This window comes from Micromesistius poutassou (genome assembly GCF_964030765.1).
Source record: "Micromesistius poutassou genome assembly, chromosome: 10".
In the NCBI taxonomy this organism is placed as follows: domain Eukaryota; kingdom Metazoa; phylum Chordata; class Actinopteri; order Gadiformes; family Gadidae; genus Micromesistius; species Micromesistius poutassou.
The window spans coordinates 14,664,338-14,678,551 of record NC_140280.1 but is presented as its reverse complement, the minus strand read 5'-3'; the positions used below and the strand labels follow the sequence as shown (position 1 = coordinate 14,678,551).

At 41.2% G+C, this 14,214-nt stretch overlaps 2 protein-coding genes across 2 annotated transcripts; both read left to right on the top strand.

Moving 5' to 3' along the window:
• Window positions 1-307: 307 nt before the first annotated feature.
• Window positions 308-4,632, top strand: serpinh1a (serpin peptidase inhibitor, clade H (heat shock protein 47), member 1a). The gene is made up of 5 exons (XM_084474706.1): window positions 308-437; window positions 1,678-2,301; window positions 2,407-2,505; window positions 2,867-3,099; window positions 3,674-4,632. Exons 2-5 carry the CDS (start codon window positions 1,707-1,709, stop codon window positions 3,974-3,976), a joined length of 1,230 nt encoding a protein of 409 aa, XP_084330832.1. The 5' UTR covers window positions 308-437; window positions 1,678-1,706; the 3' UTR covers window positions 3,977-4,632.
• Window positions 4,633-5,683: 1,051 nt separating this feature from the next.
• acer3 (alkaline ceramidase 3) lies at window positions 5,684-13,174 on the top strand. Its single transcript, XM_084474108.1, has 11 exons — window positions 5,684-5,853; window positions 7,534-7,644; window positions 7,941-7,993; window positions 8,989-9,041; window positions 9,356-9,437; window positions 9,592-9,627; window positions 10,380-10,438; window positions 10,595-10,696; window positions 11,036-11,140; window positions 11,353-11,398; window positions 11,492-13,174. Exons 1-11 carry the CDS (start codon window positions 5,751-5,753, stop codon window positions 11,543-11,545), a joined length of 804 nt encoding a protein of 267 aa, XP_084330234.1. The 5' UTR covers window positions 5,684-5,750; the 3' UTR covers window positions 11,546-13,174.
• Window positions 13,175-14,214: the final 1,040 nt, after the last annotated feature.

The following is a 14,214-nucleotide window of genomic DNA, read 5'->3' as shown; positions in this document are numbered from 1 at the left end:
TCTAGTAACAATCTAATGCACATCACAACAACTATGTAAGGTTTTCAGCAGGCAACAGCTCACATAATGAAAATGTGACGTTCAATATGTCAATTCTTACCAATGGCAAATGTACGAATGCAGGGTTCATGAAGTCAATACTTAAAAATACCAAGAAGGCAGACACTGATGTGCTCAGTGCTTTTAAATGTCAGAAAATTCCAGGCTTTAGGACCTTGAAATGGGGGGAAATTCCTTTCCCACAGTAACTGGATACCAGGGGTGGTCCTAAGACTGAACTCTAAAATCTGTTCTCTCCTCCCATTCACTCCTTTTCCTGCCGACGTCCAGAAATGCAACTTTTTCTATAGACTGTGGACTTTTTGTGGAGGACCTACTTTGTACCACGAAGTTGGTCAAAGACCTCTAGGTGTGAATTACAGCAGGAGCACAATAAGGTAAAGGGAATAGCCTTCGTGTGGAAGAAATGGACTTCAACTGAAATGTTTTGTCAATAGGAAAACAGCATTACAGTAGTATAACTGTGTCGCGTTCCAGTGTATTGATTGAAGTAAAGTTTAGTATTTAAAGGCTCATCGTTTTGCAGAATAGAATAACATAATGGAGGTGGACTTTTTAACTTGACGTGCATGTAATGTGTGTCCATTTTGTCTGCCTTTTAATTAACTTACTTTCTTTGCATCACTCATTTCTTCAAATCTTGAATAATTCATGTTATAATGATTGTAGAAGCAAAACAAGGATGTTTACTTAAAGAAAATATAATTGATATTATGTCTAGATCCAGAAGCTTCTAGACTTCTGTCACAATGCTGATTGGTGAGGCTCCCATCCAATGGGATAGGCAAGCCCCCTCTTCATTCATACGTGACAGTTATTCTAGAAGCAATGGCTTACAAGGACATGAAGATGTTCCACACACACAATACACAGCAAAACTGTTTACTTTGTCATTTGTAACATGCATGTGTAACATGTAACAATAAATAGAATGCCTATACTTTTTATCAACCGTCATTTCTTAAATCTTTATGTTTTTATAACAGCAATGTTGTTAAAACTTGATACACAAGTCTGTTTCACAAATATGCTACTAAAGAGGTGATCCTAATAATGGCATAACTATTGTTACAACAGCTTTTTAAGCAGTCGCTGATCCAAACTCTGAACAAAAAAATAATCTAATTTCTAAATGGAAACCTGGGGCTTTAAAGAAGAAATTGTATCCCTTTTAGGCATGACTCTCTGTCCTCATGAGCGCGTCAGGACTTGACTATGACTAGAAGACAGAGATCCAGATATAGAAAACCCTTGCCTCACATAATAACTGTGGTAACACAGAAATGTGTCTGTTACGCCAAGTGAGCGGATAGCTCGTCTGGCCACTGTTTAGTTTTCCTAGCATCCGGCAGCTGCCTACGTGGCTGTTACATAAGCCTGTTCTGTGACTTATTTCCACATTATTGCTAATCCTGATTAGCAATGCTAACCCCGGCGACCAACTTACTTCTGGCAGAAAATGGCAGTTTAGTTATACAAAGAAAAGTGACAGCACCAATCCAAAGTTCCACTACCATCTCACCATTATAATTATACAATAATCATACTGTAAGCATAATTACTTTCCCAAACACAACACAACTTATAACAGAGAATCCCCCTTATGTCTCCATGCAGGTCTTTGCTATCAATCCAAGTCTGTAGCCATGTTGGTCACCCTGCTAGCTCTGGCGCTGCTGGCCCACGCAGCGTCTTCTGCCACGTCGGCCTCCCCGGATGAGGTCCTCAGCACCCACGCCTCCCTGCTGGCTGACAACAGCGCCAGCCTGGCCTTCAGCCTGTACCAGCGCGTGGCCCAGGAGAAGGATGTGGAGAACATCCTGATCTCCCCAGTGGTGGTGGCCTCCGCCCTGGGCCTGGTGGCCCTGGGGGGCAAGGCCTCCACCGCATCCCAGGTGAAGAGCCTGCTGAAGGCCGACAAGCTGAAGGACGATCAGCTCCACGCGGGCCTGGCGGAGCTGCTGAGCGAGGTGAGCGACCCCGCCGCCCGCAACGTCACCTGGAAGATCCGCAGCCGCATGTACGGGCCCAGCTCCATCACCTTCGCCGAGGGCTTCCTGAAGAAGAGCAAGAAGCACTACAACTGCGAGCACTCCAAGATCAACTTCAAGGACAAGAAGAGCGCCATGAAGGCTATCAACGAGTGGGCGGTCAAATCCACGGGCGGTAAACTGCCCGAGGTCGCCAAGGACGTGGAGAAGACGGACGGGGCGATGATCATCAACGCTATGTTCTTCAAACGTGAGTTCATACGTGGAAGAGAAATGTCCACTGTTGTTTAAGTGCATTTATTCAGTGTTGATCGATGCTCACTCTTTTTAAAGCAGTCTTTGTTTGTCTAAACAGCCCACTGGAATGAACAGTTCCATCCCAAGATGGTGGACAGCCGTGTATTCTTGGCGTCCCGCGGCTTCACCATTTCAGTGGAGATGATGCACCGCACAGGTCAGAAAACACTAACAAAACACATTGAAATGCATGATACAGATGAGACCTTTTTGATGGTCTTTATCTCGTTGTTAACATGTAACATGCTGGAAATCACCATGCTGCCCACTAAAAAGTTAGTGGGCAAGCGCTGTATGTACAATTTAAGTCGACTTGGACACAACATATCTGACATATCGGACATATCCCTAGGGTATAAACAATACATATATTCTACCCATAATAACTGTGTAGTTATAGTCGCACGGCTGACAGTGTTGTGCGTATGTGTGTGTGTGTGTGTGTGTGTGTGTGTGTGTGTGTGTGTGTGTGTGTGTGTGTGTGTGTGTGTGTGTGTGTGTTTGCATCCACTCCACAGGCCTGTACGACTACTACGATGACGTGGCCAACAAGCTAACAGTGTTGAGCATACCCCTGGCCCATAAGAAGTCCTCTGTGGTCTTCGTCATGCCCTACAACGTGGAGCCTCTGGGGAGAGTGGAGAAGCTGCTGACCGGGAAACAGCTGGACACCTGGGTGGCCAAGATGGAGGAGAAGGCTGTGGCGGTGTCCCTGCCCAAAATCAGCATGGAAGTCAGCCACAACCTGCAGGTCAGTCAAAACGTCCAAACGTCCATGGTGTAGCGTTTATATATTTCAGTTTCGCTCTCTTTGGTGATACTTTTTTTGCGATAAGATTCAAGATTCAAGAAGATTCAAGATTCAAGATTCAAGAGTGTTTATTGTCATATACACAACAATTACAGAAGCAGTCCCTGGCAATGAAATTCTTGTGTCTCAGGCTCCTTCAACAGTGCAATAAAAAGAAAAGTTTAAGAAACACAAGTAAGAGCTGAGACCTAATAAACAAAAGACAAAGAAATAAATAAACTACAGTACTGACATGAATAATGAGAATAAAATAAAAATATAATAATAACTGTAATGTATAAATAGATAGATAGATGCAGCATAAGTTCTAAGTTATCAGTTGTAAGTTTAATTGTTCAATACCAATGGTGTCACCACTGACACCCAGTTTGTAACATTCATAATACCGCAAAAACGCGAGGGCTTTCATCAGCGGGGCCATAGGCTCAGTCACCGCTGTGTCACCTCATTCGGTGATAGACTGGTGACTTATGAGAAAACGTATTTATATGAACATCTGCCTGTTTGTTTTTAGAAACACCTTGGAGAACTGGGTCTGACGGACGCTGTGGACAAAGCCAAGGCGGACCTGTCCAACATCTCGGGGAAGAAGGACCTCTACCTGGCCAACGTCTTCCACGCCTCGGCCGTGGAGTGGGCAACCGAGGGGAACCCCATCGACCCCACGGTCTATAGCACCGACAAGCTGAAGTCCCCCAAGCTCTTCTACGCCGACCACCCCTTTCTCTTCCTGGTGAAGGACCTCAAGACCAAGTCCATCCTCTACATGGGCAGGATGGTCCGGCCTAAGGGAGACAAGATAAGGGATGAGTTGTAGCGTATTGTTGTGACTGCAGTTCCCCCATTTTCATTCTGTGTTTTGGTTTGTTTATCTGTGTGTGTGTGTGTGTGTGTGTGTGTGTGTCTGAGTGAGTGCGTGGGATTATGTGTGCACATGTATAATTTGTAATGCAAAATTCACACCCTTTTGTTTTATATTTGATGCATTCCTTTGACCTGTCGCGATGCCAACCGTTTTACGATGCAAACTCAAAAGTGTTTTAGCGTGACTTTGTGCACAAAGCTGCAAGATAGATAGCGTACAAAATGAATGCTTATATTAAGTATAATCTCCTGAATAATGGACTTGAATGTGTTGTTATTGGGAATTAAATTAGCCGAAAGTAAAATTCAAGTTATAAGTAGGCGATCACAAAAGCCGAATTGACTTGAAACAAGCGGAAATAGGCTGTATATTTGGTGACCAAGTCTTACCTTGCACATAGTAAATACTACTCAGGGGAAGTTTTGCTTTTCTTGACTTCAACATGTAATGATGCAATGATGTAAGAACATAATGTAAAACAATGGATGCACCACTTTTGAGTTTCATTCATCCTATTAAAAAATATTTGGTCTACTTGATTTTTGCAAATGTTTTGTAAAGTTCTATTTGTTTGTGGCTGTTTTTGTGGTTGTTTGTTCTTTTTGATAATAAACTTGAGAAAAACCTAACGGACACATTGCATTACGAATAAGTCAACTCTGGGTCCAAACTTAACGAACACAACACACCACACATTTAAGAGGGTCAAGATGACCCTCGAGCCCCCTATCAGTCTGCGGAGAACACACTCTACCACAGCTAGATGGCGAGGACACACATATCACACAGAAAGACAACACAACCCGGAGGCTCAGGGACAAGAGAACCCTCTATAACCAACACAAAGTCTAGCACACACACTTGGCTAGGAAAGAACTATAAGTTTCACATGCACCGGATCACGGGTGCTCTTCTAACCTCCACGGAGGCGAAGCTCCAGACGACATCAGCGCTGTTAGGGGACGTAGAATATTCGATCTCTCACGCTTTATGAATCAGTATTACCTCTGCCACTTTACTCAATAAATCCGAGGCCCTCGTGCTGACAGACTTTATCAACTCTTCGTCTCATTTTATCTGGTCAAGTAACTAGGCAGACTGTTTTTCCCAACAATAGTAAAGTCAATCTTTCATCCATTGGATTTAAAGTCAAATTAACTTTCAATATTCCAATGGGAATTGTGTTGCAATACTTACCTATGCTCCTTTATGCTCATTTGTTGTGGCTACCGCCACCGAGGGGTATGTGGCTTACTGTACATTTCAGCAGTTGCTTTTTATATCAGAGGAATAGGCCTACATATATATATATATATATATATATATATATATATATATATATATATCTAATTTATTACACTATCAAAGACATTTTAGTCACCATTTTATTTTTTTTATTAAATAGGCCAACATTTATTTTCATTAATCGTATTTAACTAAATCAATATAAATGTCATTTTAGGAACCCATCCCGTCGTCCCTCACATAATGAAGGCCATGGATTTGAGCTCCATCTTATGCTCCTCTGGAACACTGAACACAAATAAGCGCAGCACTTGTCAATCATCTTCTAATTTATCTCTAAGATACGCCCATCCGATACAGTATCAGCGCGTTTCTAATGACGCTCGGCTGAGAACGCCAGAGAAACGCCGGAGGGGTGATCTCGCCGTTCATTGTGGACTCAGCCTCCTCCTTCACTCCGCTAGTCCGCTCTTTTTTCATCATGGCTCCCTCGCTAGACAGGCAAGGCTACTGGGGACGGCCGACTTCAACGCTTGACTGGTGCGAGGAGAATTATGTCGTGTCGTATTACATCGCCGAATTCTGTAAGTATAATAATAGCTCTACAATTGTTTATTGCCTAATGAATTATTAACAGCATGTACGTGATTGTCCACAACGTATAGGTAAGGTCGCCTCTGAAATAACGTAAACACCTCAGCTGCCGCTGCACTCGTATTGACCATTCGCGATTGGCTGTTATTTCTCACTCAAAGCATCCCTGGCTTATTTCCTTTGCACAAAGACCCAAACTGTACAGTCTACGCGCATATGTAGGCTACTACCTTAAAACACTGTAAATGTTGGAGACCTCGATTGGTGTTCATGTTTTGGCAATTCATGATTGTGTTCGAATCCTGCTACAGTGTGTTCTTTACCATTTTAGAAACACGCCTAACAGTGCACACACAATTACACAATTAATCGACAGACAATGTTTATCTTTATCTTCATCTACATGAAGTCACGTCCATTGAGCTCCAGTCTGAAAGGTGGAGCAGCCTGGAACGTGTCGAATGACGTCCTTTCCCAGCAAAGCACCGGGCTGTTTAACCCAATGATACCATCAACAGCGTTCATTTCTGCTGAGATAAAGCTGGTCCATCCAGTCCTTCAGATGTGGGCTTTTTCCAATGATAAAACAACACATGTATATGCAGCACTTGTACCTACTTGTACCTACTTGTACCTAATAGTGTACCTACTTTAGTTCCGCACCATAGTATAACAATTTGATATTTTGAGAAGTATAGATAACAACAGTGTGACAAGCTGTGTGAAGCATCTGACCTTGCTATAGGTAATATAATGTATGTTCAGCTTGTAATGAACACAAATCCATTTAGGTGCGATAAGAAGGCCATTTACATGTAAACACACTGGCTTCAAGCAACCCAAGCATACAATCACAGCCTATTTGACAAAGGCTGGAATGTCCCATGGTTCACAGGAAAGAATGAATAGGAGGCATCATGATAGTAATCCCTGTATAGCACACACTTGTTTGTGTATTGTCAAAATCAGTTGGTCAGCCCAATAGATGGTCTGCATAGAATGTGATTCAAACCAAGTCGGAGACTTTGTAGAGTGTAAATATTCGGTAACTTTAAAGACACATCATTTAGGCTGCTATACACTATACTCTATGTACTTTATGTAATGATTTAAATACCCTAAGCTCCTTGTGGAAATGCCTTGCCTCTACAGATAAATGTGGGTCAAATGTCAGTTATGCAAATAGTTTTTATGCCTTATCAAATATCACAACGCTGTATGTAGGCAGTGCGCGCACACACACACACACACACACACACACACACACACACACACACGCACACACACACACACACACACACACACACACACACACACACACACACACACACACACACACACACACACACTGACTACTAGCACCATCCAGGGCTAGGCTCTTTGAAGTTGAACTTTGAACCTTCCTTGTGTTCCAGTATTATTATTGTATTTCTATGCAACAACATAGAATGAATGATTCGGTGGTTCTTACTTCTGAAGCCAATAATATAATAATAATATAATGTAATATATATAATATAATATAATATATAATATAATTAACTATGTACCTGGGTCACTCACTCTCTCTGTCTCTCTCTCTGTCTCTGTGTGTGTGTGTGTGTGTGTGTGTGTGTGTGTGTCTCTCTCTCTCTCTCTCTCTCTTTCTCTCTCTCTCTCTCTGTGCACAGGGAACACTGTGAGCAACCTGATCATGATCCTCCCTCCCCTGTACGGAGCGCTGCAGACGTACAGGGACGGCCTGGAGTTCCGATACACCTGCTCCTTCCTAGGGCTCGCAGGTCGGTCCCTCAGCCCCTCCCACTGCCGTGCAGGCACACACAACACTCAGCACGCTGGGTTGTGTGTGTGTGTGTGTGTGTGTGTGTGTGTGTGTGTGTGTGTGTGTGTGTGTGTGTGTGTGTGTGTGTGTGTGTCGAAGGAGGGTGATTAGGTTATGTTCTTGTTTGAATGAGTGAGTTGCTTTATTTGACTGTTAGGCGTTAGCAGAGAGAGAGAGAGAGAGAGAGAGAGAGCGAGAGAGAGAGACAATCCATTGCTTTGTGTCAATCTGACGTTGCGTTGTGTTGTCCCCCAGCGGTTGGTGTTGGCTCCTGGTGCTTCCATATGACCCTGCAGTATGAGATGCAGGTGGGGCTCCAGTTAACACCTACTACCACTTACTTCTATTGACACTTCTAACGGTGCCATCCAGTTGTATGTTACGCCAGTACGCACGACTTGCTCTAGCAAGAATGTGACGTAATTTCCTGGCTTGCAGCACTTATCGCGTTCCCGTTTGTCATTGGCTAGTCATCGTTATTGTTAGCTACATTAGCCTCTTTAGCAAACCAGCTCGAAAACAAACAACACAACTTTACATTGTATTTCACGCACAGCAACACCGTGCAATGCATAAATTGGTGACCGAAATAAAGTAGCAATGTAATCAAGTGTGTAAGAGAATTTAAAATCGACATTAAAACGACCATTGTGGTACAAATACAAAGAAATTAAATCTCTTTACGGGTGCAGCCATTTTTGATGTCGAGTCGTACTGTCAGCCTCAATGAACTCGGTATACTCTCAAAATTCCAAGTGGGACCGACCAAAAGGGGGAGTTCCTCCGTGAAATACTGCAAGAAAGCTGGGAGATTTACACCTTATGACTCGTACGGGTGGGCGTACCACACAACTGGATTGCCCTATAACACTACTAACATGTTCTTACTGCCTTATCCTGTTCTTATCCTGCTGATTCTACTTGTGCCACAACTCTACTGTTTTTACTGCTACCACAACTACTTCTATTCCTATCTTACTGCTACTACTTCTAACACTACTCACTACTACTTACTATGCCTGCTGCTACTGTGGTTACTGCTACCACTACACTGCTGCTAGTACTACTATTCATACTAATAGCACAAATAACACTAGGCCTAATACTACGGTGTATACATATATCAGATTCCCATTAAAGATTCATCCTGAAAATAGTGTTATGATACATTTTCACGATTATCCATAAACAAATGAAATGAAACAAATGAAACAAATTTGTTATTTTTTCATGAAGTATGGGTAAGGCTCGTTTTTGGTTATGGTTTTGGTCTTAAACATTTGCTTGTATTTGCCTTCTGCAGTTACTGGACGAGTTGCCGATGATATACAGCACATGTTTCTTTGTCTACTGCTTGTAAGTATGCTAATGTTTAATAACACCGTTGACACATTTTTCAGTAATGAGTCTTGGTCAGCATTTGAATGTGATAAACAAGCAGCGCATCAGAGCCTTTTTAACGTTGGCTTTAAAGTGTGTGGGATCGATCTGAAGTCTAGACTGCTCTTGAGTACATGCCAATATTAGTTTAACCTGCTCTTCAGAGTTCACGTTTTTCTTGTGTAAATAACATTTTGATTTGATAACACATACTAAAGATAAACGCCTTTGAATAATGCTGATGCCCATCAGTTTGAGCATTTGTCCAATTTTCTTTCTTTCATTTTTAGATACGAATGCTTCAAGGAAAAAAACACCATTAGTTTTCTCACCATCACAGTATTATTGGCCTTCAGTGTCTCAGTCAGTGTGGTAAGTTCAATCTCTATACATCTGCTGAATCTGTATGGTCTGAGATATTTCAGCTGTAAAGCATTGACCAATTGTCAAGCACATGTTGTGATTTAAACAGCCCCCATTCCCTTTGAACTATGGGAAATTGAGTTGTTGTCCATGTCTTTCATAGGTCTACCTTCAGTTGAAGGAGCCTGTGTTTCATCAGGTAAGAGTTCACTCCAGTGTGCATGCCTTTTATTTGCGTTTACTGTGTTAGTTTGGTCTTGTGTCAACATTGATCTAGTGTGCACAGTATATAAGACTCTGGGCCCTGCAGGATATCATTCTGAAGTCTGAGTCCATGCATGCAGTTTACAGGTGGTGGACCATTACTATTCTTTATAAATACATTTGAGAAACTCAAATATACTCTGCACTGAAAGTAAATCCCATTAAACCATGGCAACAACAAATGACATGTTAAGAGGAACCATTGTTAAGATGTCAGTGAGAGAATTCTCATTGCTAGAACAATCAGAAGATGGTTACCATGAAGCCAGTGTTTATGTTTACGAAGTAAATGCAGCAGGCCCCGCAGCGTTTTTTTAGTGCCGAGGACAATATAACAAAGATTCCATTGTTTACTCTTTTGGTTTTGAAGCATTGTTTACTGAACACACAGCTGCATGGTGGCAAACACACAAGTGAAAAAATAACCTGTGTTGGAATACAGTCCACTATAACCCCAAACAAATTCCCACAATCTAAAATATATTTTATTTTAATATATTTGTTTTAAAATGTGAATTCAATAAAGACTCATAGATGATATGGTATTTAAGTATCTGATTTATAAGTTGTGCCAAGTGAATCTCTAACTATATTACTTTTGAGGTTGTTTGGGTTAGGTGAAGCGTCGTATATAACCTTTGGGTTGTGTCGTTTTTCAAGCATTATTCTTATTCTGTCCGTTTTTAGGTCATGTATGGTGCGCTCGTAGCTGCCCTAGTAATTCGATCCATCTTCATAGTCACCTGGTAAGTTGGTGGTTGAAAGAGGAGAGGAAGGAACAAAAAAAAAACAACTACATTACATGGTGGCATGTATTCACAAAGAAACTGTGGTTAATATATGATGTGGAGAAACATTTTAGGTATATTCTTCTTCTTCTTCTTCTTCTTCTTCTACTACAGGGTCTACCCCAGGCTCAGGTCTCTGTGTTACACCTCTCTAGGGGTATTCCTGTTAGGGTTCTTGCTGTGGAATATTGACAATCTACTCTGTAACTCATTAAGGTAAGTGAGGTGGTATTTGACGTTCATTTGGCAACATAGTAAGAGGCCATTTGTCTCCGATATACAGATGAGCAGCTTTTTTTGCTATTGTTTCAACCCTAGCTGCACATTAGGCAATGCATTCAGTAAATGTTATATTTTTACACAAAAAAAAAAAGTTTTACAGTTTTATAGTCACGGAAACTGTTGGCGTATCATGTCTCAACTGTTATTTATCCATAAACACAACACTGACTGAGAAATTAAATGCAGGTACAATGAGCTGATCCATTCTAGTAGGTATGATGACATTTGTTGTAGCTTTGTGCTGATGTTGGTGTTTCTTCTTGTGTATGTCAGAGCCAGTAGACAAACACTGCCCCCTGGTCTTGGAGTAGTTACACAGTTTCATGCCTGGTGGCATATCTTCACAGGCTTGGGATCCTACCTACACATATTGCTCAGGTAAACATATGGGGTCAATGATTTTTTTCTACTGCAGCTATTTACTTATTTTAAAATATCTGAACTAAAAGTGTCTGAATGGTAGAACTCAAGCCACCAGAGGGCGCTAACAGGAAGATTTATCTAGCAGAGGATTCATATACAAATGTATCTATTAATACATTATAAGCTATAAACTGTAATCTATAAACAATGATCTTCTTTCACTACAGCCTTCAGATCAGATTAAGCTACCTCAAGTACAGATCAAAAGTGAAGGTATGTAACGCCTTTTGGCTTTTTTTTCTTTTTACACACAAATCCCATGCCGTTGTGACGCAGCCTAATTCTTTACACCAAAAATGTGTGCAGTTTTTATGCGGCGTGTGGCCCACATTGCACATTGAGCCTCAGAAGACAGGCTGAAGACAGATTGGCCAGTCAACATGTGGTGGCTGCCATCACCAAGCACACAAACAACACAGCACGGACCCTGCCAATGGCCTAGCTCTCCACCACTGCCGGGGAGTGTCATCAGCAGCAGATGGGCAGGGGTTCCTCAAGGCACCACCCCTGATACCCTCACATTTTACAATGAGGGCTTGCTAAGATCAGTATAACATTAGGAAGTGTTTGGAGGTGGAAGTGTTTTTTAAAATAAATATTATTATGATTATTTACCGTAATCATTGTTAAACAAAAAGGGTTTGTTATTGAAATGTTTTAGTAAGTGTCGTTGTTGCTGAACCTGCCACAAAAGTCTTTATAGATGCCAAGAAATTGTAAAACAAAACAAAAATAAACCGGCCAAGCAAGGAAAAACGTTTATTGAGGTCTGCATTGTGACATTGACAATATTTTCTGAACATAGTCCAAGGTAAATGGTTCTGTGGAAACTGTGGAAAGGTACTTTAAGAGACTGTAGGGGTAGGTACAACTGAAGTTGGTTTGCAATCTTATACTGGAAGGAGCTTTATTTACAGTGTAATTGTGTTTAAACCATTTCATGTAGCTTCTTCCCTTGTTAAGTGGTTTAACTTAATTTCAGGTACTAATAAAACTTTGAGCTAATCCATGTTGCGTGTCGAAATGTGATTTCAAAATTGAAGTTTTTGTTTCTAATTAAATTTTTATATTTTGGTATTTTTATGATTTCAATGTCATTGCACTTATGTTAAAGGTACCTTAAAGATTCAGTTCTTATGATGAAATTCATGTAACCACAAGAGGGCATACTGTTCTATATCACTCATTGTTTGTTATAGTTTCATAACAAGTGGAAAACTACCTTACTTTCCCATTGTGTTTCCTGAACCAAATTGTTGTATGCTTCTTCTATGCTATGAAGGCTATTGGCTTTTACAACTTGGGGGGAAATAAAGTTCCCTATAAAAACAGCATTGGAAACGGCCTGGAGAACATTCCTGTGTATCACTTGAATAGTGTGCAAGACTGTTCATGTATATGGAATATCAGGTTTTAAAGTTTTGTGTAAGATCATCACTGATGTATTTCACCATACTGGCAGTAAACCTCATCCATATCACCCCGGAAAACCGTGGGAACGTTAAGTGTAACCTCATGAGAACAACAGACACTGTTTTGATGTTAGTCTTACAGAGTATGAGACGTTTGTAGCCTGGTAGAGAGGGTCAGCACTTGTCGACGAGTGTGCCTTATTTTTATTCTTGCAGTGAGTATGATCCGAGATGCCTTGATGTCAGTTCTAAACAAAAGGAAAATAGCTCAATCGTATTCTCTGCCCCTCTTTACTGTTACACTGACTCATGTAAGCCATCACAGCTTTAAGGGGGTTTTCAAAAATAAATCCCTATTGTATGCAAATGAACATGTATTCAAACCGACCATTCCAATGTATGTGTCTGCTGATTATAGTTTATTTTTTTCAAAAAATATTGGACTGTAGCTGTACTGTAAAAATAATTGACTACATTGTAACACAATTCATTGATTTTCTTCTTTCTTTTGTAATGTTTGAGCTGTGTGCTGGTCTTCATATGATTTGATCTGTCGCCACATTAAAGATGGTGAAAACAATGACCAGGGGTATCACAGCAAGTCATTTCTGGTCACTTCCTCTATTTCTTCAAACATATCACGGTGACAAAGCTTTTCATACACGTCAAAGTCTCATTTGAAGAAATCATCTACCCGCCAAACAGCTGGAAATATACTGATGTCTACACCGCATCAGTAATAGATGTAATGATTACGATACATGAATACACACACAATGCTTAATCCATGGCACTCAACAATCTCACACAGAGCAGCTCTGTGCACCACCAGATGAAGCAGTGTACCGGGGTGGCACTGAGAGGCGTGGGATTATGCAGGTGGAAGGTGTGCCCGGTACACACTGGTTGTAGTCCATGCCGTGTGAGGGTGGGGGTACTCTATGCCCACTGTCACCTTGTTCTCCTTCCTTCACTGCCCCCTGATTGGGAGAAGCTTGTATTAATGCATTTCAACCTGCGATGAGAACATTAGTGGTGAGGGTAACCAAAGAGCAAATACGTAGAGCTCCATTAAAACTGACTAACTGGTCTCACTCCCACACACTGACACTCATAAACCAAGGCCACACACAAACACACCTCTGGCCTGAGTTCTCTGCTAGCACACATGCTCTTGTACCAGTGATAGGACTAGTTGGAGCTGTCTTGGGTTAAAGTTAGACAATAAAGTTTAAATAAATGAATCCTCTGATTTGCCGGAAGAGACACAAATGCCAGCTTAGAATTTGTTAATGCATTTGTTTTGTTTGGGCGGTTAGAATCTACCTTTTTAAACAAGTCGTGACAATGATCCCTACTGTTTGGTTTTAGTCACAGGACCAGGAACAGTATTGGCTCTGTTATTATTTGATTCCGGCCCTACAAACAATATGCTGGGGGAGTTTTGCCAACTAGTAAATGTACCAACGTCTGACTGTACCGTCTGACTGAAATATGAGTAATGTAGGGGAATCCCACGTCCCACGTCCTCAGAGGAATAACACAGCACCAGAGGCTGTTATAATATAATAATATATATATAATATATAATAGAATAGAATATAGGAGTATAATCTT

Coding starts and splice junctions, on each gene's coding strand:
- serpinh1a (XM_084474706.1), top strand. CDS start 1,707: ATGTTGGTCACCCTGCTAGCTCTGGCGCTGCTGGCCCACGCAGCGTCT. Junction 2,506..2,866: donor GGAGATGATGCACCGCACAG/GTCAGAAAACAC, acceptor TCCACTCCACAG/GCCTGTACGACTACTACGAT. Junction 3,100..3,673: donor AAGTCAGCCACAACCTGCAG/GTCAGTCAAAAC, acceptor GTTTGTTTTTAG/AAACACCTTGGAGAACTGGG.
- acer3 (XM_084474108.1), top strand. CDS start 5,751: ATGGCTCCCTCGCTAGACAGGCAAGGCTACTGGGGACGGCCGACTTCA. Junction 9,042..9,355: donor TGTTTCTTTGTCTACTGCTT/GTAAGTATGCTA, acceptor TTTCATTTTTAG/ATACGAATGCTTCAAGGAAA. Junction 11,141..11,352: donor TACCTACACATATTGCTCAG/GTAAACATATGG, acceptor CTTTCACTACAG/CCTTCAGATCAGATTAAGCT.